Source organism: Balaenoptera ricei, chromosome 2 (assembly GCF_028023285.1).
Source record: "Balaenoptera ricei isolate mBalRic1 chromosome 2, mBalRic1.hap2, whole genome shotgun sequence".
Classification (NCBI taxonomy): Eukaryota; Metazoa; Chordata; class Mammalia; order Artiodactyla; family Balaenopteridae; genus Balaenoptera; species Balaenoptera ricei.
Genome location: NC_082640.1, coordinates 64,542,703 through 64,570,663, shown reverse-complemented (window position 1 = coordinate 64,570,663; position 27,961 = coordinate 64,542,703). Strand labels below are relative to the sequence as shown.

The 27,961-nt window shown below is 43.8% G+C and overlaps 1 protein-coding gene across 12 annotated transcripts; it reads right to left on the bottom strand.

The window, feature by feature from the left end:
• Positions 1–39: 39 nt before the first annotated feature.
• PARP6 (poly(ADP-ribose) polymerase family member 6) lies at positions 40–27,961 on the bottom strand. 12 transcript variants are annotated; one of them, XM_059912810.1, is made up of 23 exons: positions 26,288–27,350; positions 24,176–24,377; positions 23,446–23,523; positions 22,373–22,467; positions 21,859–21,919; positions 21,537–21,627; positions 21,018–21,084; positions 18,299–18,448; positions 16,999–17,209; positions 16,416–16,469; positions 14,517–14,612; positions 14,122–14,214; positions 12,668–12,793; positions 11,336–11,401; positions 10,340–10,407; positions 9,006–9,054; positions 8,659–8,771; positions 7,822–7,894; positions 7,043–7,112; positions 1,471–1,550; positions 1,014–1,077; positions 758–842; positions 40–414 (listed from the first exon to the last, which is right to left on the bottom strand). In XM_059912810.1, exons 2-23 carry the CDS (start codon positions 24,176–24,178, stop codon positions 312–314), a joined length of 1,896 nt encoding a protein of 631 aa, XP_059768793.1. In that variant the 5' UTR covers positions 24,179–24,377; positions 26,288–27,350; the 3' UTR covers positions 40–311. The 12 variants fall into 12 exon arrangements, 1 of the variants encoding a protein (XP_059768793.1); XR_009500773.1 differs by lacking the exons at positions 40–414; positions 7,043–7,112 and adding an exon at positions 27,783–27,961 and having other exon boundaries at positions 819–842; positions 26,288–26,544; XR_009500775.1 differs by lacking the exons at positions 40–414; positions 7,043–7,112 and adding an exon at positions 27,783–27,961 and having other exon boundaries at positions 819–842; positions 26,288–26,328.

Below are 27,961 nucleotides of genomic sequence, written 5' to 3'. Positions count from 1 at the left end.
AGTTGCTGCGCCAAGGTTAGTCAGACCACAGTGATCATATCCAATCCACAGCACCTTCCATTTTATTGTTTTATTTACAAACAGGGTGAAGTCAACTGGGAAAATTGGGTAGGGAGTCAGTCTGGGCCATCCAAATGTGGAGTGGTTCCTGGGTCAGTCTCCACCATGAAGGCCGCCTCTTCTATCCTTTTCCTGCCCCTTGGTAATGGCCTCTTGATTCCTCAGGGCAGCCTCGGTTGCTGCTCCTGAGCCCTTTTATGAGGGCAGATGGATCCTGGGGGAACGGGGGTGGTACGAGGGCTGGGGCCCCCTCAGTTTGTGTAAACCTGAGTTCCGATCACACGCATGATTTCCTTCTGTATCTTGGGGTCCTGAGTATTAATGTTGGCATCGCCCACCTGACCATCCTCATATCTGCCAAAGATAGGGCAAGTGTGAGCATAAGAGGGAGAAAAATACCAGAATAATGTCAACCAATGGAACTGCATTTGGAGGTGTGGCCATCCCATCCAAGAAGTCAAAACCCTTTCTTGATACTCTTTAGGATGGAAGAGATTCAGCTTATCCGGTTTCCTCTAAACAGACCTTTATCTATACCCATCCCTATCCTCCCAGGGGAAAGTCCCAGTGCCAGCTCCACTCAGGTAGCCAGGGACAAGTCTCTGATAACAGAAACAGACTTTCCCAGTAGTCACATATCACTATGCTCCCACCCTCACTCCTCCAAGTAATTCCCAAGGAACCCTCCTAGACTTACACAAAGAAGAACCGTGTGCAGACATGGTCGGACACAGGGCACACCCAGATGTTCCCATGCTTCTGGAGGTCCTTAGATGTAATCACTGGGAAGAGAAGGGCCAGAAGTTATACATATAATGCTTGGGTCAGAGAGTCCAGGCAGGGAAGGGAAGATATGATGGTTCAGCATCACCCTTGGCTGGATCATGTGCCAAAGTTGCACCAGAAATAAAGGTTGGGGACCCAGAAAAACAGGGACTGGGTGAGATACCTACCTTCACAAAGTGCTATACAGTTTAGATTCCGACTCTGCAGGAACCTTGACTGAATGGATCGGGTCTGGAAGAGGAGAGCAGAGCCAGGTAGATGGTTATAGCTTTCCCTACAGAGGCTAGTTAGATGGTAATGGTTGGGGATGCGGATTGGGATATCCAGCCACCCCCCCGAAATTTTTGCTTTCCATAATCAATCTGGATTAGTCCAGGCTTCCATCTTTACGTTTTCATGTCACTGGATTTAAACTCAGTCTCTGCTTTCATACTTATGACTGAGGCCACAGATGACTCTAGAAATGTGTTCATCTTAGAACGTATCTGATTCCTTCAAATGATCTTTAAAACACCCACCACCACCACCTCCACCACCACCATTGTTTCCCCATCCATCTCTGTAGCCTAAACTTATCCCAGAGGAAGGGTCCTGCCTCAGTGGAACAACGGCAACTAATAATACCTGAGGGATGGTATTCATTCTGTTATATCTCTGGACCAGCTCGTCCTTGGAGGGCATCCTGTGCTGTCCTTTTCCCATTCCTGTCACAGAAAAACAAACCAGTTCATTCACCCATTCCTTAATCAAATATTTACCGAGTGCCTACTATGTGCCAGGCACTGAGCTAGAGACGCTTGGTGATACAGCAGTGAATAAAGCAAACAGTGTATCTGCCGTCACAGAATTTAGTCTGATGGAGATTACAGGAAAGGAACAAATAATTACAACAGAGCATGGTAAGGGTTATGATGGGGAGAATATAGAGCACTGTGTGAGCCAGAGGAGGAGAACTAGCCTAGCCTCGGGGTTTGAAGAAGGCTTCCCGGTGACAGCTATGCTGAGAACTATAGGATTAGGAAGAGTTAGCTAAATGAAGAGGGAAGAAGTATTCTAGGCAGAGATAATAGCATATAAAAGGCCTGGAGGAAAGACAAAGCAGTGTGCCTTAGTTTGTATGCAGCTTAGTTGATGGCAGAGAAGTGGTGAGAGATGATGTAGAAGAGATAAGCTAGGATAAGATCAAGCAGGCCTAGTAGGCCATGTTAAGGCAAATGGAGTTTATCCTGAGAACATCCGGGAATCACTGAAGGGTTCTAAAACAGGGAGTAACACATGAAATGAGTCAGGAATGAGGGTCCTAGGAGAGTGGTGACATCAACACCTCGGGTCAAATGCCAGGCTGAGTGAAATGAGTGGAGAGGAAGCAAGCAGAGCAAGTCAGATCTGCTCTAGTTCAAAGTTACATAAAAAGCTCTGACCAGAGTCATTCAGAGAAAAGGGAGAAAGCAGAGCAGTTAAGTGATGAATAATTTTCCACAGGTAACCACAACGGCAACTACCTTGAAGAGTCCTGCTTCCTTCAGAAAGTCCTCCCAGACTTGAGGAAGAGGTGCCAATTCACTCATTTTCACCCTATCTAAATCCATAAATCCTGCACATCTTTACCCCTCACTGAATAGCCCTGTTTATAACATTTATAGATTCATTCTGGATTCTTCCTATTTAGATGTGCAACAGTGCTTGTGTGCCCCTATTCCTAACTCTTTCTGGCCTATGTTTAGGACTTCAGTCTCTGTATTCACCTTTATCACAGGCCCAGCCTTACCAGAGTCAGGGATGAGTCTGTGTATGAGACCATGCGACCCAAGAGGGAGACGGATGAAGATGGGAAATGATGCCATCATTGCAGGCCATAAACAGGGCACTTATCTCAGCAGTCCACCCTGGAACTTTCTATTATTACTAACGTCACTCTGCTGCAAGTGTTGGTTTTGTGATAGCCACGGTATAGAAGCAGGGATGGTAACCACTGGACTGACATTCTTCACTGCTCAGGCTGTCAATTCATCACGCACTCACACTGAAGCCCCACGACAGATTTATTGCCTGAACAAAACTTAGGGCAATGAGAGCCTCAAGACTTGAATTGCCAATTTCTTTCTCCTACAGGACACCCACCACCCCTCTGTTTACAACTTCTCCATTAGCCTTAACTAGGTTTAGCTCTGCATCCAAATATGATAACTTTCTCAGCCTGGGTATTTCAGTGCACGGTTCTGAGTGAAATTCCCATTTAGGTTCTATCCCAGACGTTAAGAGAGAACAATCTGATTTCTATGGCTGGTCTTAGAGATGGCCTTTATGATATAATCCAAATCTTGTCCCATCCCAATCCTGTTGCACACTGTCCTGACCATAATGACCCAATCATCTTCTGTCAGTTTCCCTGAGACCAGACACCCTGAGAACCTGGAGGCCAGAATAACCCCTGGATGCTTTGTGTCCCGACTATACACTTGTGAGAAGTTTCTAAACACTACTAAACACATAGATGGAGTTTACCATCTCCTTTCCCACTGTCCCTCATTTTAACCTACTCACTATGGCCAAGTCATTAGAGGCTCCGCTAGTCAAATGAATGCTCTCTATTTACACTGACCCCCAGAGGGCACCCAATGTCACTAGGCTACAGATACCCTGAGGAAAAAGAGAGAAAACCAGAGCAGAAAGGGGTGGAAGGAAACATACAAAGAAGACAGAGTTGGCCAAATGCTGGAGTAACTAAAATAACGCGGACATTTACACACATCTCACCCAGCATTAGAGACTCTCACATATCTATGGGGCCCTCAGACTCAGTCATTCAAGCAAAGCCTACCCTGTGAGTCCAATATGATAAGAAAACTGGCCTAGAAGTTAGGAAAACTGGATTCCAGTCCTAACTCTGCTACTTAGATCTGTGTGACCCTAAGAAAGTCATTTAACTTTTCTGTGTATCTACTTTCTTACCTGTAAAGTAATAAAAGATTGGACAAGATGACCTATAACTCCAGTAGTAAAAGCATAAGGTATTTTGTATCTATAATCAAATCGACCTTTGGAGGGAGAAGGATGGTGCTATATGATGTTCTTACGTTATCAGTACATGAAGAAGAAGTCAATAGAGATTCCTGGCTCCATTTAATAACTAAAGGTATTCAGGAACTCAGTAATAAACAAAGGCCAATGGGAGAGGAGAGAGGGAGAGAACAGGGAGAAAACAGACAAGAACAAAGAATTTTGTGGGCACTAAAAGCCAGGAGGATCTCACCACTTAGAATAAGAGCTTAATTAGAGGGAGGCTCAGGCTGGGACAAAGATAAAAACTGTGGAACCTAGACAAAGCCAAAAGACTACCCTGATCCCACCCCGACTGGGAACCCCAGGCACACAGAGTAAGATTCATTCACACATTCAATAAATATATATTCACTGGGCCCTTACCCTTCTTGGATTAATCATAACCTTTGGTTCACAACACACTATCATTTATTTAATAGGACAATGAATACCTACAGACCTAAGAACGAAATCCAAGAACTAAAACATTACCAGTGACTTGCATCTAAGTGCTCCTAACTCTATCCCAACTATCTGCCTCCACTTGGGAGATTATCCACTATCCCAGAATTTGAGTTATTTCTTTTTTCTTTAGTTTTATCACGCACACACACGTAGCTAAATAATTTTAATTTTTAAAATTATTTATCTATTTTTTGGCTGCATTGGGTCTTCGTTGCGGTGCATGGGTTTCTCATTGCGGTGGCTTCCTTGTTGCAGAGCACAAGCTCTAAGCGCACAGGCTTCAGTAGTTGTGGCTCATGGGCTCAGTAGTTGTGGCTTGTGGGCTCTAGAGCACAGGCTCAGTAGCTGTAGTGCATGGGCTTAGCTGCTCCGCAGCATGTGGGATCTTCCTGGACCAGGGCTCGAACCCGTGTCCCCTGCATTGGCAGGCGGATTCTTAACCACTGCACCACCAGGGAAGTACTAATTTTAATTTTTGAGCAACATAAAAAAGGCATCATACAGTAGTCCTCTGGGCTTGCCTTTCTTTTTTTTACTCAACTATTATTCACTCAACATTTTTTCCATGTTGCTGAATGCCACTGTTGGTTCATTTTCATTGATGAATAATAATCCATTGTGAGAATATATTAAAATGTATTTATCCATTCTCCTGATGATGAGCACTTGGGTTGTTTCTAAGATTTGCTGTTGCAAACAATATTACTCTGAACATTCATGTACACACCTTTGGGTGCACATATGCAGAAATGAAAATGCTGGGTCACAGGGATAAAATTTCTCAGCTTTATGAAATTTAACACCAAATGTTTTCCAAAGTGGTTGTACCAAATTATATTCCCATAAGTGATAAAACAGATCCTGCTTATCTGCAACCTCTGGTACAGAGGTATTATCAGATTTTTTAATTTTTGCCAATCCACACAGATGCTACATGGTAAGTCATTACGGTCTTGCTTTTACTTCCTTGATTAACAGAGGATGAGCAGCTGCTCATATTTTTTGGTCATTTCTTCAGTGAGATGCCTGTTCATGTTGTTTGCCTTTTTTTTTTATTGGGTTGTCTTTTTCTTATTTGTAAGAATTTTTAAAATGCATCTTTATTACTAATCTTTTATAGTTGTATGTGTTACAAATGTCTTCTGGTTTGTAACTTGCGTTTTCACTTTCTTAAGGTGTCTTCTGATGAACAGCTTTTCGTTTTAATAAAGTCAAATTTACCAATCTTTTATGATTTGTAATTCCATCTTTTTCTATTCTCTGGGTGATTTTGTTTAAGATTGGGATAATTTGTTCTTTGAAAGTGTGACTTAAGACTCACTTGTAAAATTATCTGGGTTTAGCAGAAACTAACATACCATTGTAAAGCAATTATACTCCAATAAAGATGTTTAAAAAAAAAATTATCTGGGTTTGGTAAGTTTTTTGTTTTGTTTTCTTGTGGCAAATTTTAAACTACTATTTCAATGTCTTTTACAATTTTAGAGCTATTCAGGCTTTCTATTTCTTCTTGAATGAGTTTTGTTAAGTTATATTTTTCTAAGGATTTATCAATTTTGACAAAGTCTTCAAATCACTGGCATAAAGTTGACAGAATTCTCCTATTAGCTTTTAAAATTTTGCTGTATCTATAGTCATGCTCCCTTTTTCATTCATAATATTATTTAATTGTGCTCTTTTTCTTCTTAATCAATCTAGCCAGGTTTATCTGTTCTGTTAGTTCTTTAAAAGAATCATCTTTTGGCTTTTTTGAGCCTATCTATTGTACCTGTTTTTATTTCACTGATTTTGGTTCTTACCTATATTAACTCCTTTCTTCGACTTTGTTTGGTTTATTCTGTCGTTAGTGACTTTTCCAGTTCTGTCATTCTGGAACTAAGTGTTATCTTTATAACAGTTACAATTAATGGAGAATACTAAATAGTAATTTATAAAGAATCTAGCACTGGCCCCTTCATATGGTAGACTTGCAACTATATGGTGGCTCACTTTTATATAGAGACTATACAGAACAAGAACAAAAGAAGACTGAAAAGGAACTCAGACATAAGCTTGAAACAATGAGAGAGCTAAGTTAGATTCGTTTTCTGAGCTGGACAAAGCTGAACTCATCTCCTGACTAGAATCTGGACATTGTTTATGCCTTATCTTTGGAATAAAATGCTTCCTCTTGCATTCAACGTGACTAATATAATAGTGTATAACTATACATAGTTTAAATTTTAAAAGGTGGTTGACAAGGAGGAGAACAATGTCTTCAGAAATGTAAGCCAGTGGAAGGGGCTCAAGCCTTCAAGTGCATTCATATATAAACTCGCATGCACGTGTGGTGTGCACATACACAATCTATAATGACAGGCTAATGCCAACACCAAAAATGTGTTCTCCGAAGAGCCTAGTTTCATTTCCCAGTTATTCCTTAACCCATTCCCAGGACCAAGGCCCCACAATGAATAAAACCATCCCCATGGAGAAGAGGATACCTAAGAGAAAGGGAGATAGTTGGGCTCAACTTGCAAAGAATCTAAATTCCTAATGAGAAAATAGAGAAAGATTATGTATCCATGACTGGGGAGAGAGCTGACACAAACCAAGTGTCCATGATGGAAGAGGAGACAGCATAGGATTATGTATTCACAAAATGGATGCAATGTAAATAGAGTCAATGTGACCAAAGATTATTTCTTACCTGAGTATCCAAAGGAAATACTGGAGATGGGGCTCAGGTAGATGCCTTTGCCATAGGCTGCTCCATGCAGCTTGCAGGGAAACACCAGGATGAGCAATATGAGCCTGGGCCTTCCCATGGCTGTGTATTAGGCAGCCACAAGGCTTATCCAGCCCTCTGTCCATTTAATCTTCTCACTCGCTCAGATAACTTTAGGCACCTACTCTTGAAAAGCTGATTGGCTAAAAAGTGGATGCAAGTTAACCCCTTTGCCTGTGAAATACTAGATATTGATGCCTTGGAGAGTGAGGAGTGGCAGAGCCACTGAGTCAGTCCCTCAGAAGCCATGCTCCTGTCCCTAGGCCTTGGTATATATGCAGATCCCCACCCTCCAAAAAGGAATACAGAACAGGCAGTCAGGAGGAGGAACAATAACTATTCCTTGGAGTCTTGCAGGGCAAAGAAATGTCTCCTATATCAACTCTCTGAATGAATAGTCACATATATTGAAAAGCCCTAACAAGTTAATTTATCACAGTGGCTACAATCAGCAATTTATTATCTCTGCCTACAGCTACATTACCATTCCTAAAAACACCAAAAAACACAGCCTAGGGTCAAAATACAACAGCCACATTCATTCTATACATATAGTTTCAACTTCCTCCCTAGGGAAGCCTCACGGGAGGCTAGGTTTGAGGATATTGAGGCAAAAACAGTTGAGTACTCTAGAGTAGACTTCAAAACTGAGTGGGGCAGGGAGCGGGGTGGAGAGAAAGGGAAAAGGGGCACAGCCTCACCTGCAGTTTGGTGTAGGATGCGTTGACCAGCCCATTGCGCAGGATCGAATGCCAGTTCTCAATGTGGGACCCACTGTAAGGCAGGGTAGAATATATGTTTCCTCATGGAATGAGGTTCCCAAGAGCACTTCCAAGACTGCCACTCCCACCCATTCTCACACACACAGGACAAGAAGATGGACACAAATAAACCTAGCAATGGATATGCACGTGGATATAGTCACAGGCATGCAAGATGTGTGTGTGTATGGCTAACCCTTACATCTTAATATCCAGTCTCCTCTTCTCCTCCACACTTCAAACAGTCCCATCCTAAATCCTCAACTGCTGGTTCAATATTCTCATTTGTCTATTATCCTGATATCTCAAATTAAACAAATTCACTTCAAACTCAACAAGATTATCACTGTTCCCAAATATGGCTTCCAGTAATGACTTCACATCTCTTTTAAGGAAAGGGTACCACCAACTCCCTTTAAGTTACCTTTAATCTCTCTTTTTCTCTCTCTCCTCTCACAACTGGGCATAAATTGCTGATTTCCTTCAAAGTAGCTTTCAAATCTATCCCTGCTCATCTGTTCCTTCAACCACATCTTTTTTTATGTAAATGTCATTTCTCCTCAACTACATCACGAGTAGCTTGAGAGTAAAGACCATATCTTATTTATCTTTATCCTCTACAGCACCTACCACAATAGCCTGTAGTATCTGTTGACTGATTGGTTGATGGACATAGATAACACAAACTCATGTGCCTCAAATGAACTTGCCTTCCCATCCCCTTACATTATTTCTGCCTTATCCAGCACCCATCCCCAGCCCCGCCCCACTCCTCACTGGAAGGCAAAGGTGCTGCCATAGAGCTTCTTGGCGGTCCGGAACCGAGCCTCCTTGGCGGGAGGGCTGCTCAGCAGGAGGAACTGGTGTGAGGTGTGCATGAACTTCAGCTGCTGCCCAGGGTGGGGGTGGGGTCAGGAAAACAGAGCAGAAATGGAGATCAGGGAGGGAAGGGAGCAAATTAGGCTTGCACTGACCCCAAAGAAAGGAAATATGTGCAGGCCCAAAGACAGTATACTGAGACAAGCCCAATCAGGCAGGTCTAGGACCAATTCAGTTAGCTGGTTTGGAGCCCCTACCTGCCCCTCACCAGAAATTTAGTGTTTAGAGGGAGAATGGTCACTTACCCTGCTGAGAGGTAGTTTGACAATGTGTGACCTGTTACTAGAGATGATCCTAGGACAAAACAGAGAAAAAACAAAAAGGATAGAATAAGTGTGTGGTTAGGCCATCCTGAACAAAGTAGCAGCCTTGCTCTGCCTCTGGGAGAACAAGCAAGGATTCCAGGGCTGTTTGAGTCCAGGACACTATCTGGATATTCCTGTGGGTGGTAATGTTTGTGTATAAAAATGTAAAAGCAAAGTTACTGACCAGGGACCAGCAAGTTACTGGGTAGTTAAACACAATGGATGAAAGAAAGAGAGGGGTGGGAGGTGGGCTGCTACATCTAGGGAGAGAAAAGGATAGAACAAAAGGTCAGCACAAGAGGTCAGCTACCAAAAAAAGTTAGAAAGGTGGGGTCTGTATTAGGATGGTGACAACTTACACTTGGGATTTAGAAACTTAGAACTGGGGCTCAGGAGCCATCCTGCCTGAGCTTAAAGGAAGGCTGAAGGCTCTCAGAGATGAGGGGAATGGAAAGTTATTGTTTGAGCTGCAGAAAAAAACCAGAAGAAACTAGAACAAACTTCCTGAGGATTCGGGGACAGACTGGGCCATATATAGGCTGAACTTAGAGGACAGGAGAGAACAAAGGCATAAACTGTTGAGGGCTCAGCAAGGGAGTATTATCTCTTATAGTGGACATGGTTTTTTTCTTTTGTGCTTCACTCACGTACCTGTGATGCCATCCTGGATGGTCTACGCCTGGTCATTCCTCATACTAAGAGGGAGCATGTTGCATTGAGAAAGTACTAATGTCAAAGGCTGACTAGACAGAGGGAAGTAAGCTAGAAGGGGAAAGCTATATCAGGAAAAGAGAACAGAAATCAAGATCAGGGAGGGAGGGCAAGGGGTGGAGGGAAGTAGAGAAAGGTCAGAACCTTTGCTAAGAGAAGGGAGTAATAATAGTGCTTTAAGGCTCTGGACAGTCAACATCAACAGGGAAGGGCTTGAGATATGGAAAGGGCGTAGAAGGGGGAGACAGACTTCTCTGCATGCATAGAAAACCTAACTGAAATGAAGTGTTAATTCCTACATGCAAGCAGCACTCAAAAACCTATTGGGAAACAAGAAACACCTAAAGAGAACTTGAGACATCACATTAGAATTTGTGGGCTCTTTGTAGGATCTGAGTTCCTGTCAAGGGCAGGTGTATCAGTAAAACCCAAGAAAGAGCGGCCATAATATCTATAACCTTGGGAAGGATGCTGAAACCACCTCCAGGAGAAGGTGTAGCCTCCATGTCTGATACTATGCCCCATTCCACCCCCCGCCAAAGGGTGAACCATTCTACTCATACCACTGCAGAAGAGGATGGGCCAGGGGATCCAGCTTGTCCATCTGCTTCTTGATTTCCAGATATGAGCCCTGTAAGACAATGGCCGTAAGGTTATCTCCCAGGAGAGGTGGGAGCCCTCCCACTTTCCACAGACTATCAGGGCCCAGGGCAAGGTAGGCACTGAAGACCACACCAAACCAAGAGGAGATGGGGTTCCCACCCTCAAGGACCCCAGTCAGGTTGGGAAGACTCATAAATAAATATGAAAATGACTGAAAATGCTTACAAAACAACATGCAGGTGGGTCTCCCTCATTTTATGCAATTCCTACAGCCCTAAAAAGTTGATTATAAATCAAAATAAATAAATAAATAAAATCAATGTCCCAGAAAGATTAGGCTAAGGAATCCTGTGGTAAAACTTTACATAAAAACATAAGAGTCCTTCTGACAAGTAAATCATCCCTCCTGGGTGTATGTTATGTGTTAATCTGAACTGTGATATATAGGATTTGCTGAGAAGAGGCCCACCTGTAAATGTGAGTACAAATGAATGTCTATTCATGCAGAGATTGCAGACGAGGGGTGGGGAAGTCTGGTGAGAGACAGCCTTGAGTCAAAGGATGGTCACTGCTCCATGTGGCTGCCCCACCCCTAGAAGGATAGAAGATGTAGGCCCCTGGGTCTAGTTCCTTACCTCCAAGCCCCCCTCCTCACCCTCCCAATCCTGGACAGAGGTCTTTCCCTCACTCCTCTAATGCCCTAAGAATTATGGAAAAAACATTAAATAGGAACAACTTGTGAAGGAATTAGCAGCAAAGGTAAAGGTTGAGAGACATAAGGAGTGAGAAATAGGAGTAACAGAGCTAACAAAACAGAGAACAAAGATTGGGAAAACTAAAGAGAATACAGTGAGGGATTTGAGTAGCATCTCTAAATCTTCCCTCCACTTGCATGAATTTCAAACAGAATAGGGCACTTGAGTGGGCGGGCAGGGGACAGGCAGAGGGCAGAATACCTGGGTCATCTCCCGGATGGACATCACACTATCCAGAGCTTTCTGAAGTCGCTCATAATTCTTCTTCTGTGGGGAATCAATGGGAAGAGAAGAACCAGATGAACAAAAGTGGAGGAGAGTAAGATATGATGAAAAGGAGGGCCAGATGTACAAAAGAATTCTAGGCCCCAGGGAAACAGCATATTATGTCATGGAAAGAACACAGATTTAATGTCAAAAAGTTCTAGAATCACATGCTAGTTCTTTTTTACCAGCTGAGAGTAATAGGGTAAGTTACTTAACCTCTTAGAACCTCAGTATCCCTGTATGTAAGTGATGATAAAAATTCCCACTACCCTCAGAGAGATGACCTAAAGATTAAATAGCGTATGTAAAGAACCTGGTATAGTGCCTGATACATAGCAATGAGAGTAATAGTGAAGCACTGTGCTGGGTACTTATTATGGTTAATTTTGTCAATCATCAATTATGTCCATTTGGGCCATGGGTGTGTCTGGGTGTGGCTGTGAATGTGTTTCTAGAGGAGATTAACCTTTGAATAGCAGACTGAGTAAAGGAGACTGCCATCCCTATTCAGGTGGGACTCATGTAATCAGCTGAAGGCCTGAATAGAACAAAACAGCTGAGTAAGAGGGAACTTCTCCAGCCTGACTGCCTGGAGCTGGGACGTTGGTCTTTTCCTACTTTCAGACTGGAACTGAAAAATCAGCTCTTCCTGGATCTCGAGCCTGCTAGATTTTGGATTGGAACTTACACCATCAGCTCTCCTGAATCTCCAGCTTGCCCACTACATATCCTGGTACTTCTCAGCCTTCATAATCACATGAGCCAATTCCTTACAATAAACTTCTTTCTCTAAACATCTCTTATTGGTTCTGTTTCTCTAGAGAACCCTAACTTATACAATATTTTATATATATTATCTCCCATTTTTATAACAGTAGATATAATCTCCTTTTTACAGATAAGGAAATTGAGGGTCAGAAAGGTTAAGTGATTTGCCTAACACCATTCAGCTAGGGAGGAGCAGAACCTCAAATAGAATCAAGGTTTGTCTGGCTCCAAAGTCTGTATTATTCCCTATCATAACATAACTAATATTAATTGTTCTCCCCTTCTTCTGAGAAACTCAGAAGTTATTATTTATCTGATATTATTAGTTACGTTTAGTTATTTATTCACTAAAACGGCTAAAGCACGAGTTCCCAAGAAACAAGTGCTCCATTTCTTCTGTCCCCTTATTCCAAGCTGTTGGAATGACAGCCCAAAGTCTTCCACTGTCTTTCGCCATCTCTGTTCCTGAGTCCTGATTTTCTTCCCAAGCAACTATACCTTAGGGTTAAAGGCCAGAGTCTTGGGATCAGTGGGGTCCACGACAGAGGGATAAGGCTCAAAGATGATGCTCTTTCTAGGGGACTCCAAAGCTGCCCTACACATGGCCACCAGCAGATCCACCACCTTAAGAGAAAGGAGAGAAAGGGGGCAAAAGCTAAATGATTTCCCGGTGCTGGGAGTCACACAGTACCCAGCATAGGTCTACCTTCTGGAGGGTCTCAGCATTTCTCTTTTTAAAAGCAAATATGAGGGGTGGAAGAGGGATGGATTTGGCGTTTGGGATTAGCAGACGCGAACTATTATATATGGAATGAATAAACAACAAGGTCCTACTGTATAGCACAGGGAACTATATTCAATATCCTCTGATAAACCAAAATGGAAAAGAATTATGAAAATGGATGTATATATATGTATAACTGAATCACTTTGCTCTAAAGCAGAAATTAACACATTATAAATCAACTATATTTTAATAAAATTTAAAAAAGACAAATGTTTATGATTTTTTCATGAGAAAATATAACCTCATTATAAAAATTCAAGAACAATGTTTAAAAGGGTGATTAAAAAAAGAGAAAAATCAGCTCCTTGCCCCCAAATCTCATTCCTCACAGGTAACTACTGCTAAGTATGATGTATATTCTTCCAGATATTTCCTCTACAGAAACTGTTATTTTATTATATAGGCAATAAAAAAAAAGAATTGTATTATACATACTGTTGTATTTTCTTTTTTATATATGCTATAATTTTCTGTCCAAAATTTTCTACTGCAAAGGACATACCATCATTCTTTAACTGGACCCTGTACAGATGGGCTTGTATCCATTTTTTTTTTTTTAACTATTATGAACAATACTAGGGAATTCCCTGGAGGTCCAGTGGTTAGGACCCTGCGCTTTCACTGCCCAGGGCACAGGTTCAAATCCTGGTCGGGGAACTAATATCCTGTAAGCCACGTGGCACAGCCAAAAAATAAATAAATAAAATATTAAAAAACCCTACAATACTATAGTGAACATCCTTACATAGGAAAGCATTTCTGGAGATTAAATTCCAAGCAGTGAAACTGCTGTGTTCCCAGCCTTTCTTTTTTTTTTTCCTTTTTTTTTAAATTATTTATTCATTTATTTTTGGCTGTGTTGGGTCTTCGTTTCTGTGCGAGGGCATTCTCTAGTTGGCGGCAACCGGGGGCCACCCCTCATCGCGGTGCGTGGGCCTCTCACTATCGCGGCCTCTCTTGTTGCGGAGCACAGGCTCCAGATGCGCAGGCTCAGTAGTTGTGGCTCACGGGCCCAGCCGCTCCGCGGCATGCAGGATCCTCCCAGACCAGGGCTCGAACCCGTGTCCCCCACATTAGCAGGCAGACCCCCAACCACTGCGCCACCAGGGAAGCCCCCCAGCCTTTCTTGATCCCAATTCCCCAGGAGCTTTTCCCAGCCCCATACCTCTGCTCCAGTGGCCACCTCCTCTGCAGCTCCGGACATGACTCCCAAGGTGTAGAAGGAGAAAACGCACAGTTCACGAGTACAGACGGCTGGCTGAATGGACATATTAAAGAGATGGTGGTGGCAGGAGGTGTCCAATAAGAAGGTATCATAGTGCAAGAGGGGTGCCTGACCTCAGACAACTCTAGATTGATATTCACATATCCTCATCTTTCCAAACAGGACTGCTGAGATTTGCTTTCTGAGAAAAACAATTATTTCTAGAGTCTCAAGGAGTGTGGACAGAATTCTACCTTTACCATAGATCCAGGAAGAAAGGAAAAATGGAGAGATGAGGAATTAAGGGGCCTCAGCTAAGGGTGCAAGAAAGAGGGTCACGAAATAGAGGCATATACCTTGAGCATGGACCCATTCTGGAAGACATGCTGCTCATCACACACCACGCAGTACTCATTCAACGTTGGAATCCTCTGCTCTGCATATTTCATGATCTGAGGAGAGAAGAGATTCTATTTATCTTTTGGAAGCCCAGACCCAGATGTAGGAAATAATCTGAACCTCTTTTCCACTTACTCTCCTATCTCCCAGCCCTGTGCCTAAGGTAAAATCTATTCTTGGGTCCTGCACTTAGTTAAACTGATAGCCTAACTCTAGAGCTAAGATTATATAGTATAATAAAAGTAAGACCAGCCATGGTAGAAGACCTGGGCTAAGATTCCCCCCTCTACTACTTAATACCATATATAACTTTGGGCAAGTCAATTAACCTGAGCCTTGGTTTCTTCATTTACAAAGTGGACATTATTCACCTCACAAAGGTACTGAGAGTAAAAAGATGATTTCTGTGAAAGTATTTTATAAACAAGTACTAATCAAACTATTAACATTAGTTGTAGTAATTACAGATTGCCCCCATGTGACAAGTGAGTATTCAGTCCATGATCAGATGCCTGAGAAGCCATTTTAACTACCTAGAACAATCAGCCTGTAAACTGATCAAGACCATAGATAAAACTCTGTGCTGGGAAGACAGCACAAATCCAGAGCTCATGCAGCAATATCCTAAAGTATTTTTTACACACTCTGTCTAAACATGGCTTTTGCAACCATGTACACTTTGTGTATAAATCAAATTGTTCCCATTTCACAAACTTTTGGGATGGTAATGGACATGCAAGGGCTTTTATTCATTCACTTAATGCAGATTTATTGAATGCCTACTATGCACCTAGCTCAGTGAAAGGTCTCCTTGATTATTCAATAACATAAAAGATTGTCTTCTCAGACCCCATAGTCCAACAGACAAGATGTGGTATGAATACAAATTAATTACAATTCAAGGCAGCATATGGCACCTGACACATCAGTGCCATATAAAACAAAAAGCATCAAAAGAGTTCAATGAGAGGAGACACACTTCCAGCTAAATACATTTCAAGTAACAGAGAAGATTTTATGGAAAAGCTGGCATCTGAGACTTGACTGCAATAGGCAGATATAGTGAGAAAGGTCAGTGGAGGGAATGACATGAACAAAGATAATGGAGATGCAAAAGTGAAACCATGGGGCTTCCCTGGTGGCACAGTGGGTAAGAATCCGCCTGCCAATGCAGGGGACACGGGTTCGGGCCCTGCTCCAGGAAGACCCCACATGCCGCGGAGCAACTAAGCCCGTGCGCCACAACTACTGAGCCTGTGCTTTACAGCCCACGAGCCACAACTACTGAGCCCGAGTGCCACAACTACTGAAGCCGGCGCACTGCAACGAAGAGTAGCCCCTGCTCGCTGCAACTAGGGAAAAGCCCGTGCACAGCAACAAAGACCCAAGGCAGCCAAAAATAAAAATAAATAAATTAAAAAAAAAAAAAAAAAAGTGAAACCATGTCTGGAAAATAAAGAGGGTTTAAAAAGAAGCAAATGACCAGAAGCGGCTAAGCAGTGAAAGTTTGTGAGGAAAAGTGAAGCCCACTTGAGCAAGGATGTGCGGGATCATAAGAAAATCAGTGTCAATCCTTCTCTCATCTTGGCACCAGCGCACTTAAAATTTGCAATGTCTCATTTGGCACTTGATCATAAGTGGTCTATAAGCGTTGTCTTCCCAATAATGCTATAAGCTTCTTGACGGTGGGAACTATGCCTTCTTTTCTCCTATCCACACAACACTCAGTATAGTTCTGGGAGCAGAACAATTCAGGAAACGTTTGCTAACTGACTGAAGACCTGGGAGATGTTAGGGGATCAGATGGGTCAGAAAACAGGGGAAAGGCTTTGGAATGAACCTTTGGACTTGATTACCTGGACAAGGAATCCATATTCCAGAGTGGGGATGTTTTTGCAGTGACCACTGACCTGATGAGAGGAAAAAGATAGACTCCGTGAACCTCCTATGAAGCTGGTGACTGGAAAGACCTCACTCATGCCCACTACCTAAAATTCTCCTGAAGTAGTTAAGCCCTAACACTGATCAGTCTAAGTAATCCCCAAGCTGCAGAGAAGACCTTCAGACATTTTTGCCAAGGCTCTTAAAAAAGACTCACCTGTCCTTAAACCCCTTCAAGGTAGGTGGAATAGGTCTGTAAAGTAGCTGACTACCAAGTCCTAACACCAACCTAACAAAATCATACATGACATCTCCCTGGGATGCCCAACCCCAGACTCTCTGCTTCATGACATACTATCAGAGAAGCCTGCCAGACTGTTCAGATGTAAGTTCACAACTATTAAAAAATGTGTTTCATTCTACTCACTCATGATTCATGCCCAGGTTTGGTTTATGATGCCTGGACAACCAGACCCCCACCGCATTTTGAGAAACTGTATTCCCACATTTCCCCTCCCACTCTCTGACACCCGAGTCAAACCCTCCTCAGCCATGTACCAAAGGAGAGGTCCATGCTGGGGGAGGGAGGCCCACGTGCTGGGGGCACTGGAGACCTGCCTGGGGGCTGGGAGGGTAGCCAAACACCTCTACTTTGGGGTTCTTCATGGTGCAGGAGATGGAACGGTTCATGAGGCGTCCAACTCGAAGCTCTGGTACACCCAGTTTGCCTTTCAGCATGGAGTCCTGTATGATAGGGAAACTCGGAGACCTGAACACAGAGCAAAGAGAAGTGATGAGACTGAGGATTCAGTATGAGCTCTAGAAGAGGCCTGGAGGGACTTCCCTGGGGGTCCAGTGGTTAAGACTCTGCACTTCCAATGCAGGGGGTGCGGGTTTGATCCCTGGTTGGGGAACTAAGATCTCTCATGTCGCGTGGCATGACCGGAAAGAAAAAAAAAAAAAAAAAGAAGAGGTCTGGAGATAAGAATAGATGAAATGACCTAAGCCAAAGAGCAACTCATATCTGAGGAAAGTTCCACTGGATCAAACTGTCCAAGCAAGTAGATCAATACATAACTGGTTTGATTTTTATGTCATTATCTATGTGTTCTTCAGATTGGAACATGAAGGGCAGGCAAAGGCAAAGCCTAGGTCATTCTCTGCAGCATCTAGGCCAGGTAAGGGATGATACCCTGGAGAGGATGCCTGTTTCACTGTGTGTGTGTGTGTGTGTGTGTGTGTGTGTGTGTGTGATTAAACTACTAGGCAAGAAATAGTTGTGTGTGTGTGTGTGTGTGTGATTAAACTACTAGGCAAGAAATAGTTGGACCCCAAAGAGCCTAATGTCTGTCTGTCAATAATGGCACCTGGAAAACTACAAATCTAGGTTTGTATTTGCCTTTGGGAAGATCAGAAGGCACCAGGGGGGATAAATGTACGCCTAGGATCAAAGAATTTAGCAATATTTATTTCCAGAACCTAGGTAATAAATCAATGTGCCCTTCCATAAGAGCAAGGACTTGGGGCCTATTGGCTCTGACTCTGCCTCCTTAGGATAAGGAATAAGGATAAGGGTCAAAGAAAGTAAAGATGGAGAGATTAGCATACATTTCTCCAAACACGTACCATGCACTAGGTACTGTGTTTTACATAAAGGACGAGATATGACTATTGGGTCAGGAGTAGAAGGGTAAAGACACATGGGGGACAGGACCATGTGGGTGGTATTAGTAGTTAAAGGTACAGAATTTAGAGGACCTAGGAAGAGGATAGAATAATTTACATAATCAAGAAAGTGGGGTGGAGGCTTAGACAAGATTACAGTGATTAGAGATAATCAGCTCATGGAGAAACTTACTTGGGGATGGGGGAGAAGATGCTGAGGCCAGCTCGGAACTTCTTGATGGTACCACTTGCCTTGAACCAGCTGTGCCTCTTCTCCTGCTGGGTCTTTAAGAAATCGTTGCTGAGATGTTTCCATTGTTGGGATGTAAACATACCCAGGATCCTAAAGAATTAAAGAGGAATAGGCTTAGAGAAGCTCAGGCAGGGGAAGCCCAGGTCAAGAAATAGGACTATGAAAGGCAACTAATCTAAAATTCAGACCCAGGGACTGCAAAGCTAGTTGTTGTAGGGGAAGGTGTGTCTCAATACCCCACTGATATAATCTTAGAACATGGAAATGCACAGTCCTAAAGTACCTCTTTACCTTAGTGGGTAAATTCCCACTCCCTTACCTAGTCTAATGGACCAGAAAAATTCTTAGATGCTTTTGCCTTTAGAGGGAGATCTCAAAGGTGAGTCTTCAAAGGCTGTGAACCTGGCAATTTATTGCCAAGAAGAGCTATACTGAAAGTGGAACAGAAGTGGTGAGTACCACCCTCTGCCTTGTGAATAGTGAAGAAAAGGACAAGGGACGCGAAGGGTACTGACATTGTTAGGCAAAACATTACATCCCCAAATTTATGGTTTCCAACTTGGGCTGGGCCCTCAGCTAGTCTTGTCAGTTCTTTCACTTGTCCTTGATCAGTTCTCTCTAGTATCACTCTACATTATTCTAAATCCTTATCACCTTCTTTAAGCTCCTAACTTCACCTACAACTGATAATCTCTCTTCTCAATAGAGAAAACTGAAGGCATGAGATATCATCTTCCATAATTTTGCAACCCTACTACAGAATCTATTTCCATTTCTACCCTTACTTGATCCCTCCATTCTCTGGAGACAAGGTGACCTTCCTATTAAGGATCGGTTGCTCTATTTGTCCTCTAGATCTCAGCCCCTCATGGGACCTTGATCTGTCAATCATCCCCCTCTCCTGTCAGTTCCTTTACTGAAGTCTACAAAAAGTTTGAAGTTTCTTTACCTCAGCCTAGCTACCTCTCCCTCTTCCCCTTATATCCTCATCCAAATTTCTTAATCCACACTTATTGTTTCTATTTTGTTGCCAATCACTCACTTCTCCAGAATACTTACTGTATTCTGGTTTCTACCTTCACCACTCCACTACAATTGCTCTCACCGTGATGCTAAACCCAACAGAAACTCCTAAGTTCTCCTCTTACTCATCCTCTCTGGCATCTGGCTCTCCTTGTAGAAATGCTCCTCCTTGCCTTCTCTGACTCTATTCTCTTCCCATTCTTCTCCAATTTCTCTGACCTACCTTCAGTGTTTCTTCTTCCTCTACCTACTCCTGGTATTTTGTCTGGGTTAAAGGGTGTTCTGCCCTTGATTTTATTTTCTTCTCGTTCTATCATGCTCTCCTTTAGCAATCTCATATTCTACACTGGGTGCAAGTCTCACCCATACACTGCTATATAACTTCAACCTGAACCTCTCCTGTAAGTATCAAATCTACATATCTAACTCTGTATTGAGCATCTCCACTGGAATATCCTAAAGTTAACTTTAAACAACATGTTTAAAATGGAACTAACTATCTGTCCTCATCCCACAAACGTGCTCCTCTTCCAAATCCCTTTATAAATGAGTGGTATTAAAATTTACCCAGACATCTAGGCTGGAAACCTAAGAGTAATATTCCACTATTCCTTGGCTCTTATCATATACAACATACCCAAATCATTCTTCAAGTCTTATTGATTTTAAACCCTGCAAATTTCCCTAGTCTATCTCTCATCTCTAATCTTACCTACAGTTGTACTTTGGTTCAGGCTTTCATCATCTCATGTATGGACTTCTACAAATGTCTCCTACTAAAACAGTTCTGGTCTCTTATCTCACCCCTCCTACCTATTTTGCACAGTGCTACCAGAATGGTTTTTTTAAAACTAAATCTGACCATGTCCTTTCTCTGCCGAAAACCTTTCAATGCTCCCAAAAGCCCAAGATCCTCTCTGATTTGGACTCCTTCCTGCTTCTCTGGCTTTAACTTTAGTTCCTACCATTCTCCCCTTGCATTTTACTAGCAATACATAACTACTTGACGCTTCCTACACACATGCTGCTTCACATGACTGTGCCCTCGCAAATGTTATTTACTCCACTGTCTACATGGGCAACTCTTATCCATCCTTGAAAACCAGTAATCATCTCCCTTTCATCTTTCATTCATCCACCTGCCACCAGACTGAGTTACACCTACACCTTCCTCTGTGTTCTTTCTAAATCTTACATATTCACTTGTATTAGAACATGTATCCACTGGACTCTATTTGGAACTTGACTGAGTTCACCTCTCAGTATTGTATACCAAATACTTAGCAAGGTGCTCAACACATTCAATAAATTAAACCTGTCTGAAATCCTAGAGCCCCACTCTGAGGAAATGCGATGAGCATGACTCTAATTCCAGGGTTGTGCTTTTCCTTAAATGCTAAGTACTGATGAGCTTCACTTCTCACCTCCAGGAAGCCTCAAGGCCAGATACCCCAGAAACACAAGCTCCCTTACCTAACCATAAATTTGGCTCCCCAAATTAATTTTAGTCTTTCTTGGGCATATCTCAGAAATACACTTTTGGAAGGAAACATTCCATTCAAGAGCCTGCCTGTCCATCCACATGTCCATCTCTCTTTCCCTCAACGTTCATAACCAGAAAGATCAAAGTTCTTACTTTTTCAACTGAAGACCCAGCCCAAATCCTTCCTTATTTGATGGCTGGAAAACCTCAATTGATGGTTCTGCAAAGAGAAGAGAAAGCTCCTACTATGTATACATGTCTATCCTCCTGGGAGTCCAAAGCCCCAGTTCAGTGGATTAGCTTCCTCAGATTCTAAGGGTACTCTAAACAATAATGATGGACAAGGGAAATATCTGAGGCAGAGGGTAGATTCTGGGAACTGTCTGACCAATTTCAAATATCCTCAACTTATACTGGAAGTTGAGGGGAAGGGGAGGAATAAATAATATCTGGGAACTAGAGAATACAATTTCATTAACCATGAAGGCCTTTAAGGCATGACTATCAGGCAACAGGGTATGAAGACACCAATGAGAAGAGACTGAAAAGCTCCTACCAATGGCCTACAGATTACACCAACAGGCCTTGTTCCTAGTTTTTCTCTACCTCAGTTAACTTAGGACTTTGGATGAGACCACAGAGCACCCACATGCCCAAAGTCACTGCCTTTACCCGGTCCATCAAGGTACTGGGAGAGCGAAAATCGCAGCCTCAACACAATAGGTTCTGTCCGGAGGACCTTCCAGGCTGTAGAAACTTCCTCCTAAAAGAGTAAGGTCAATAGTTTCTAGTTTAGCAACAGAGAGGAATGGACTTGAAGTTTTCGCTATATGATACACACATGCACACAGCACTGTCTGCTGATGATCTAGGAAAGGCAGGTATGAATAATATGTGCTTCAAATACAGCAGTCAGGAACAAGACTCCAGGCCTACATGGCAAAATCCACAAGCCCAACTAGACATGTTGTTGGCGGGTACTAGCACCACTTACATCGAGGAAGCTGATGTTGATGTGGAGGTCAATGTCCATGTCATCAATAGTTCCATATTCTCTATAGAGATACAGGCAACCACATGTGAGACTCATTAAGGGAGAAAGAAGGGAACAGAGACTGAGGTGGAGGGAGAACTGAGCCTGGGGATAAGGGAGAGGGAAGGGTGGAAGGCAGCTCTGTATTTAGGTTCTTAGCTACAGCCTGAAGCCACTTTTATGATCTGGGCCTTTGCCAGGCCAGAAGCCCTTCTTACCTCAAAGGTGAAACTATCAGCCTAGAGGAGTCTAGGATAAGAGGGAACTTCTAAGAAAAGAGGCTATACTTTCCTACTTACTCCTGTCAGCCAACCTCAAGTATTCTAAACAACTCCCACCATCATTAAGCTCAAAACTTATCAAGGTCCACAGACCACCCGCCCCCCCATCATACCATAAAGAAAAGACCTCTACCCTTTTAACAACTCAGAAAGAAGTGGCTGAGTCCCCTGCCATCCCTGAAGTAGAGTCCCACCTGATGGATACAGAGTTTTCACTGTAGATCTCCTTCACTGCTTCAATGTCTGCATCAAGCTGTGGGTGTCGATATAAGTCAGCTGCACAGCTCCCCTGAGTCAGCAGCAAAAATGGTGGAGGGGAAAGATAGAGGGGAAGAGAGATGAAAAACAGAACATGAAAAAACATCCAGAACAGGAATCTCAAACTACAGCAATACATACAAGCAAAAGCTGCTTATATGAAGGGGCTTTTGGTGGTGGCCCAAGCTGGGCCACCAGACAAGTCTCGCTGACAGACAAGTCTCCCTCCATCACCACTCTAGGAAGTTTTAGTAGACCAACGGCAGGCTTTGCTTAAGGAGTTCACATCCTTAAGTCTCAGCTTCTTCTCTCAACCCTGACTAGGACACTTAGGGATCCCTTCTGTAAGAACTAGAACAGGCTGAAGAGTACAGAATTTAACTCAGGTTGGTTCTGTCTAGAGTCCAACATTCCTGCTCAGGATCATGCCCTAGGCAGTGATAGCATTAAACAATCATTGGTAGAATAATCTTTTAAAAATTTGACCCTAATGAATGAAACGACCCCTGCTGGCTAGTGAGGGAATAGCCAGAAAATAATGTTTTCCAACTAAGAACATATGGGTCAGCGGTCCCCAACCTTTCTAGCACCATGGACCCACTTCCTGGAAGACAATTTTTCCACAGACCGGGGTGGTGGGGGTGGAGGGTGGGGGCGGGAATGGGGATGGTTCGGGCAGTAATGCGGGCAATGGGGAGTGACGGGGAGCAGATGAAGCTTCGCTGGCCTGCTGCTCACCTCCTGCTGTGCAGCCCAGTTCCTAACAGGCCGCGGACCAGGGACCCCTGATATGGGTAACCTCCATGTACAGAGGGTGTAGTTTACACTGGGAAAGATATGAGTTCCAGGCAAGAGCAAAGATATGAAATCAGCTCTGACAAGACAATCCTCAGATTACACTGACGTTGTATCTTCATCTCTACTCCAAAATAATCTTTCACTCTTGATGTATCCAGAGAAAGCACACATTTAGACCATCCAACATGGGTTTTGGGGGCTGTAATCTCACCTGAACTCCATAGAGAAATTCCTCTGATTCATTATCTCCCTCCGAATCATCATCATTCCAGAACTGGCCTTTGATGTCCTAGTGATGAGAAGTAAGGATACAACCCTTTGTTGGGTCCCTGTTATCCCACGGAACAGAGTGGGGTTAGGATGGGAAACAGGTTTCCACAAAGAATGGGAGGTCCCTTGGGATAGAATAACTGAGGCCCTAATCCCTTTGCTCCCTTCCTCTCACCCTTTGGGAGCGTCTCAGTCTCTTCCTGAATCTGGTCATATCCATGGTCTAGCACTGACTTGGTGTCATGGAGGAAAGCAGTAGGGAATTTTAGCCTTCTTAGGTATCGGGTATGATGATTGAGGCTCTGGTAGCCAGTGGGGGAGGCATGAGGAAGATTTCTATGTCAAGGTTGATTCCTAGGCATATCTAAGTTCTAGTACAAGCTGACCTCTTCTGGATCATTACCCAAGGTGGCTCTCAAGCATACCTAGCTCTTTTGTCTCATAACTCCCTTTCTAACCCTTATTTAACTCTCCCCTTCCTTCCCAAGAAAACTCCCTATACACACACCAAGTAATACTGTTTCCATGCCCCTTCTCCTTCCTTTAACTTCAAATAGCCACTCTATTTACCAAAAGGGTGGGAGGGGAAACACCGGGAAAAGGTGAGGTCTGCACTTTGTTCCATCTACCCCCTGGATGATCAGTTGGAGAGTTGGGCAGTCAGTTCTCACCATTGGGTCAGTGGGTCACACACACTCCCAGGTCAGTGCTAGGCAGCACCCCTCCATACCACCAGTTGAACCCAGGCCAACGAGATGGGCATTTAGGAGGCCACAAAGGGAGACAAGGGAGGGAGGGGGAGATGTCAGGGGCTGACTGGAGATCTGCTGAGGAAGGCAGGCTCTGCTGTTGTGGTGGTAACAAGTCACTGTCCTGTAGAAAGTAGACAACAATTGATCTCATCACCACTTAATAACTGGGTGGCATATACACAAGCACACATTTATGGGTACACTTCTATTATACATATGTACAGACAATTGCACACAGAGACATACTTGCATGCATGTACACATACCTGTACACACAGTTCTTTAAAAATAATGAACCGTGAAAGCACTATACAAACATAAGACACTATTGTTCTCCAGCTGGAGAGTTGTGATTGAAGCAAGTTCTTGCTCTAGCTCATAATGCTATATCAACCCCTGAAGCCAAAAATGATGACGGCAGGACCGGATGCTTATGCTACACAGTCTAGTCAGTTCATTTTAGAATATTCTTCATAGCGCCAACCACCATCAGAAGCAGACTCTTTTTTTGGACTCTTTACCCCTAGTTACTTCTCCAACTTGAGTCATTATCTCTTATTTAACACCAGTATCCATAAAAGCCTTTATATAATAATCATAGCTAAGTTTAAAAGTCCTCAACAACACTGATCATTCTCTGGTAGACACAGTCTGAGTTGTCACAGCCAAAATAATGCCCTGGATTCCTCCTGGAACCTACTCCCTAAATAATGTAATAATGATCCTAAGAAATGCTCAGAAAAACACTAACCCCTACCCCTTTCACAAGATTAAAAACCACTGTCCTAGGCCTTCTTGGCTCTGCATTTATCTCAGTTTCATCCACTCCAACCTTACACAGAGGTGTTCTTGGTCTTTAATATGGTTCTATTTAATCTTAGGTTTCTAGATCAGTGGTTCTCGAGTAAGGTCTGTGGACGCGCAGCATCAATATCACCTGGGAACTTGTTAAAAATGTAAAGTCTCAGACCCCCTACTGAGACCTACTAATTAGAAACTCCAGAGGTCTAGTAATCTGTTTTAACAAGCCCTCCAAGTTATTCTGAGAACCACTGTTCTAAATCCTTGCGTGCTCCAAGGGCCTGTGGTCTGTTCCTCAGATACCAACTTAAACCTGGTAACTGACGCAGAATGGAGTTATAAAGCACAATGCCAGGGCAAACAGCACAGCAGTTCTCCAGCTGGCAGTGCTGACTGACCCATCAAAAACAATATGCAGAAAAAAAAAATGCAAAAGGAAACTGCAACTGAAGTTCTTAGAGGTGAAATGGCCTGATATCTGAGATTTGCTTTAAAGTACAACTCCAGCACAAAAAGGGGGAAGGGGGGGGGGAGAAGAAATAAACATGGCAAAATGTTGATTACTGATGAAGCTGAATGATGAGTACATAACGGTTTCTTACACTCTCTACTTCTGTGTATAGTTGGAAATTTTCATAAAAAGAAAAAAAAATCAGAGGCTACTCTTGTAAGGGCTCTCTTTAAAAAGTTAACTCTAAATGTGAAAAGGAAGATTATCACTAAGACTCCATAAATGTCTCCTTGCTGTTCTTCAAACATTATCAAGCATATTCCCACCACACAGCCTTTGCCCCTGCTGGCCACCCTTCTTGGAATGCTTTTCAACCAGATACCCACATGGCTTACTCCTCTACCCTTTCAGATCTCTGCTTGAAGGTCACCTTGACTATCCTATATAAAACAGCAAAACCCCAACACACAACATACTGGCACTCTCCATCCCCCTTCCTTGCTTTTTTTCCACAGCACCTACCACGCTCTGACGTACAAAATGTTTGTTTATTGCATTTATCTCCCACCAGAATGTAAGCTCTATGGTGGTAGAGGCTTTGACTCTTTTCATTGTCTATAATGTCAGCCCCTCAACACACATTTATTGAATGAGTGAATGAATGAATGAACTGTCTGCTGGAGACGCAAGCCAAAGAGGAGAGACATACAAGAACTTAAACACATCTACATAGACAAAAATTATACAAAAATGATTTTAAAAAGCAAGACTCCATTCACCTTCAAGAGCAGCCGAGAACCAGAATATGAAGACCTGGCGGCTGTGTTTGTGAGATTTGAAAATAAACAGTCAGGTGCTGATCTGGATGATCACAGAGAAATAAAGAGGGAGGCACTAACGTCCAGCCTGGGCTGTCTTGGGCTGGGTGGTAGGATGATGGCAGCGTAGGCCAGAAGTACCAACTTTCACAAGCTCTCTGTCACTGTGGAAGTCAAGAAAACTTAGTCTCTCTCCAAGGGCTGTTGCTGCTTGGCTTCTGTTGTTATCACAAGGAGAAAAAGGTAGTTCAGAGGGAATTTTTCCTGGCCAGGGAAAAGACAATTCAGAAACGACCACCTTTTTCAAACCAGGCTGTTTCAGTGAAAGGGACTCCCACCTTCTAATCTCAAGGCTCATTTCTCTGGAGAGATGGAGAATGGGTTTAAATGGTGAAGAGTGGGAAAAGAGGAAGGGTGGGTAGTTATGGAATTCACGGAATCACAGACATTTTAAAGAGGAATAAGCCTGAAAGATGGTCTGTTTCAAAGCTTTCATGTTATGTATAGAATAATCAGGTGTAGGGAGGTCAAGCTACTTGCTTAGGGTCAGGAGTAAAGTGGAATTGGGACTTACACACACATCTGACAGGTTCTAATTACAGCCACTCTTCCTGTGATTTGGTTTCAACCACTTAAGGGAATTGTTAATGAATTAAGCAAGAAAGACCTATCTAACTTATCCAAATGAGGTAAAGCAGGGAACCTTTCAAGAAAGGCCAGGCCAAATACAGACTGTGTGAAGAATGCCCAGAGAAGGGTGTCTGTCGTTCAGTGCTTTGGATGATGGCAGCTAACGGAGAATTTGCACGGGGACAGGCCAAATGTAAATAAGCCTCAAGTCTGGATGACAAAGGTCCTGGCCTAGGCCCAAGGGCGCTTCTCCGGTGTGACAACTTTACATCTAGTCAAAGCCTCCGATCTCAACGTTTATACTCTGGGTTTGACTCCCAGCTTTGTGGTACTGGGCAAGCAGGTTACTCCGCTCTACAGTGAGCGCTCCTCTCAGAAAGCCTAGGCCACGGAACAAAGAGTGCGGGGGAGAAGCCACAGACCTGCGATTCCCGCAGCCTAGCGCTATCCAGGACACCCGGCGGAGGCAGAGGCCAGCGTGAGCCCCTGAACACTGGCTGGCACCGCGCTCTCAGGACAGGCCCTGAGGCCTCCTTTAGGGAAGCAATTAAAAGCTCTTCTCCGGTTTCCTCCGGAGACCCCAAAGACACCCAACACCTGCTTCCGGGGAAGAAGCTCTGTGCCCGATCTGCGTCGCCAGCCGCCCAGCCTTCAGCGAAGCCTGTCAAGCCCAGGAGGGCCCCTCAGAGCCACCCGGCGCAAGCTCCTCACTTTATCCACCCCGGCCGAGGCGGGGCGGGCCCCACACCCTTCCCGCGGCCCGGCCGCCCCGCCCCGTCCCGTCCCCGTGGCGGCCGCCTCACAGGCTGGCCTCGTGAGTACTCACGGCGACCCCGGGCCGCGCGCGGCCGCCGCCGAGGGAACTAGCGGCCCGGGACGCCCCGCGGGGGCGGAGCGGCAAGCCAAGGGGCGGGGGCCGGGCCGGGCGGACGAGGTCGCGTAACTCCACGCCTCGTCGTTCCGTCACGGCCGCGCTGAGCCACTCTGCGCAAGCTCGCGCGGCGG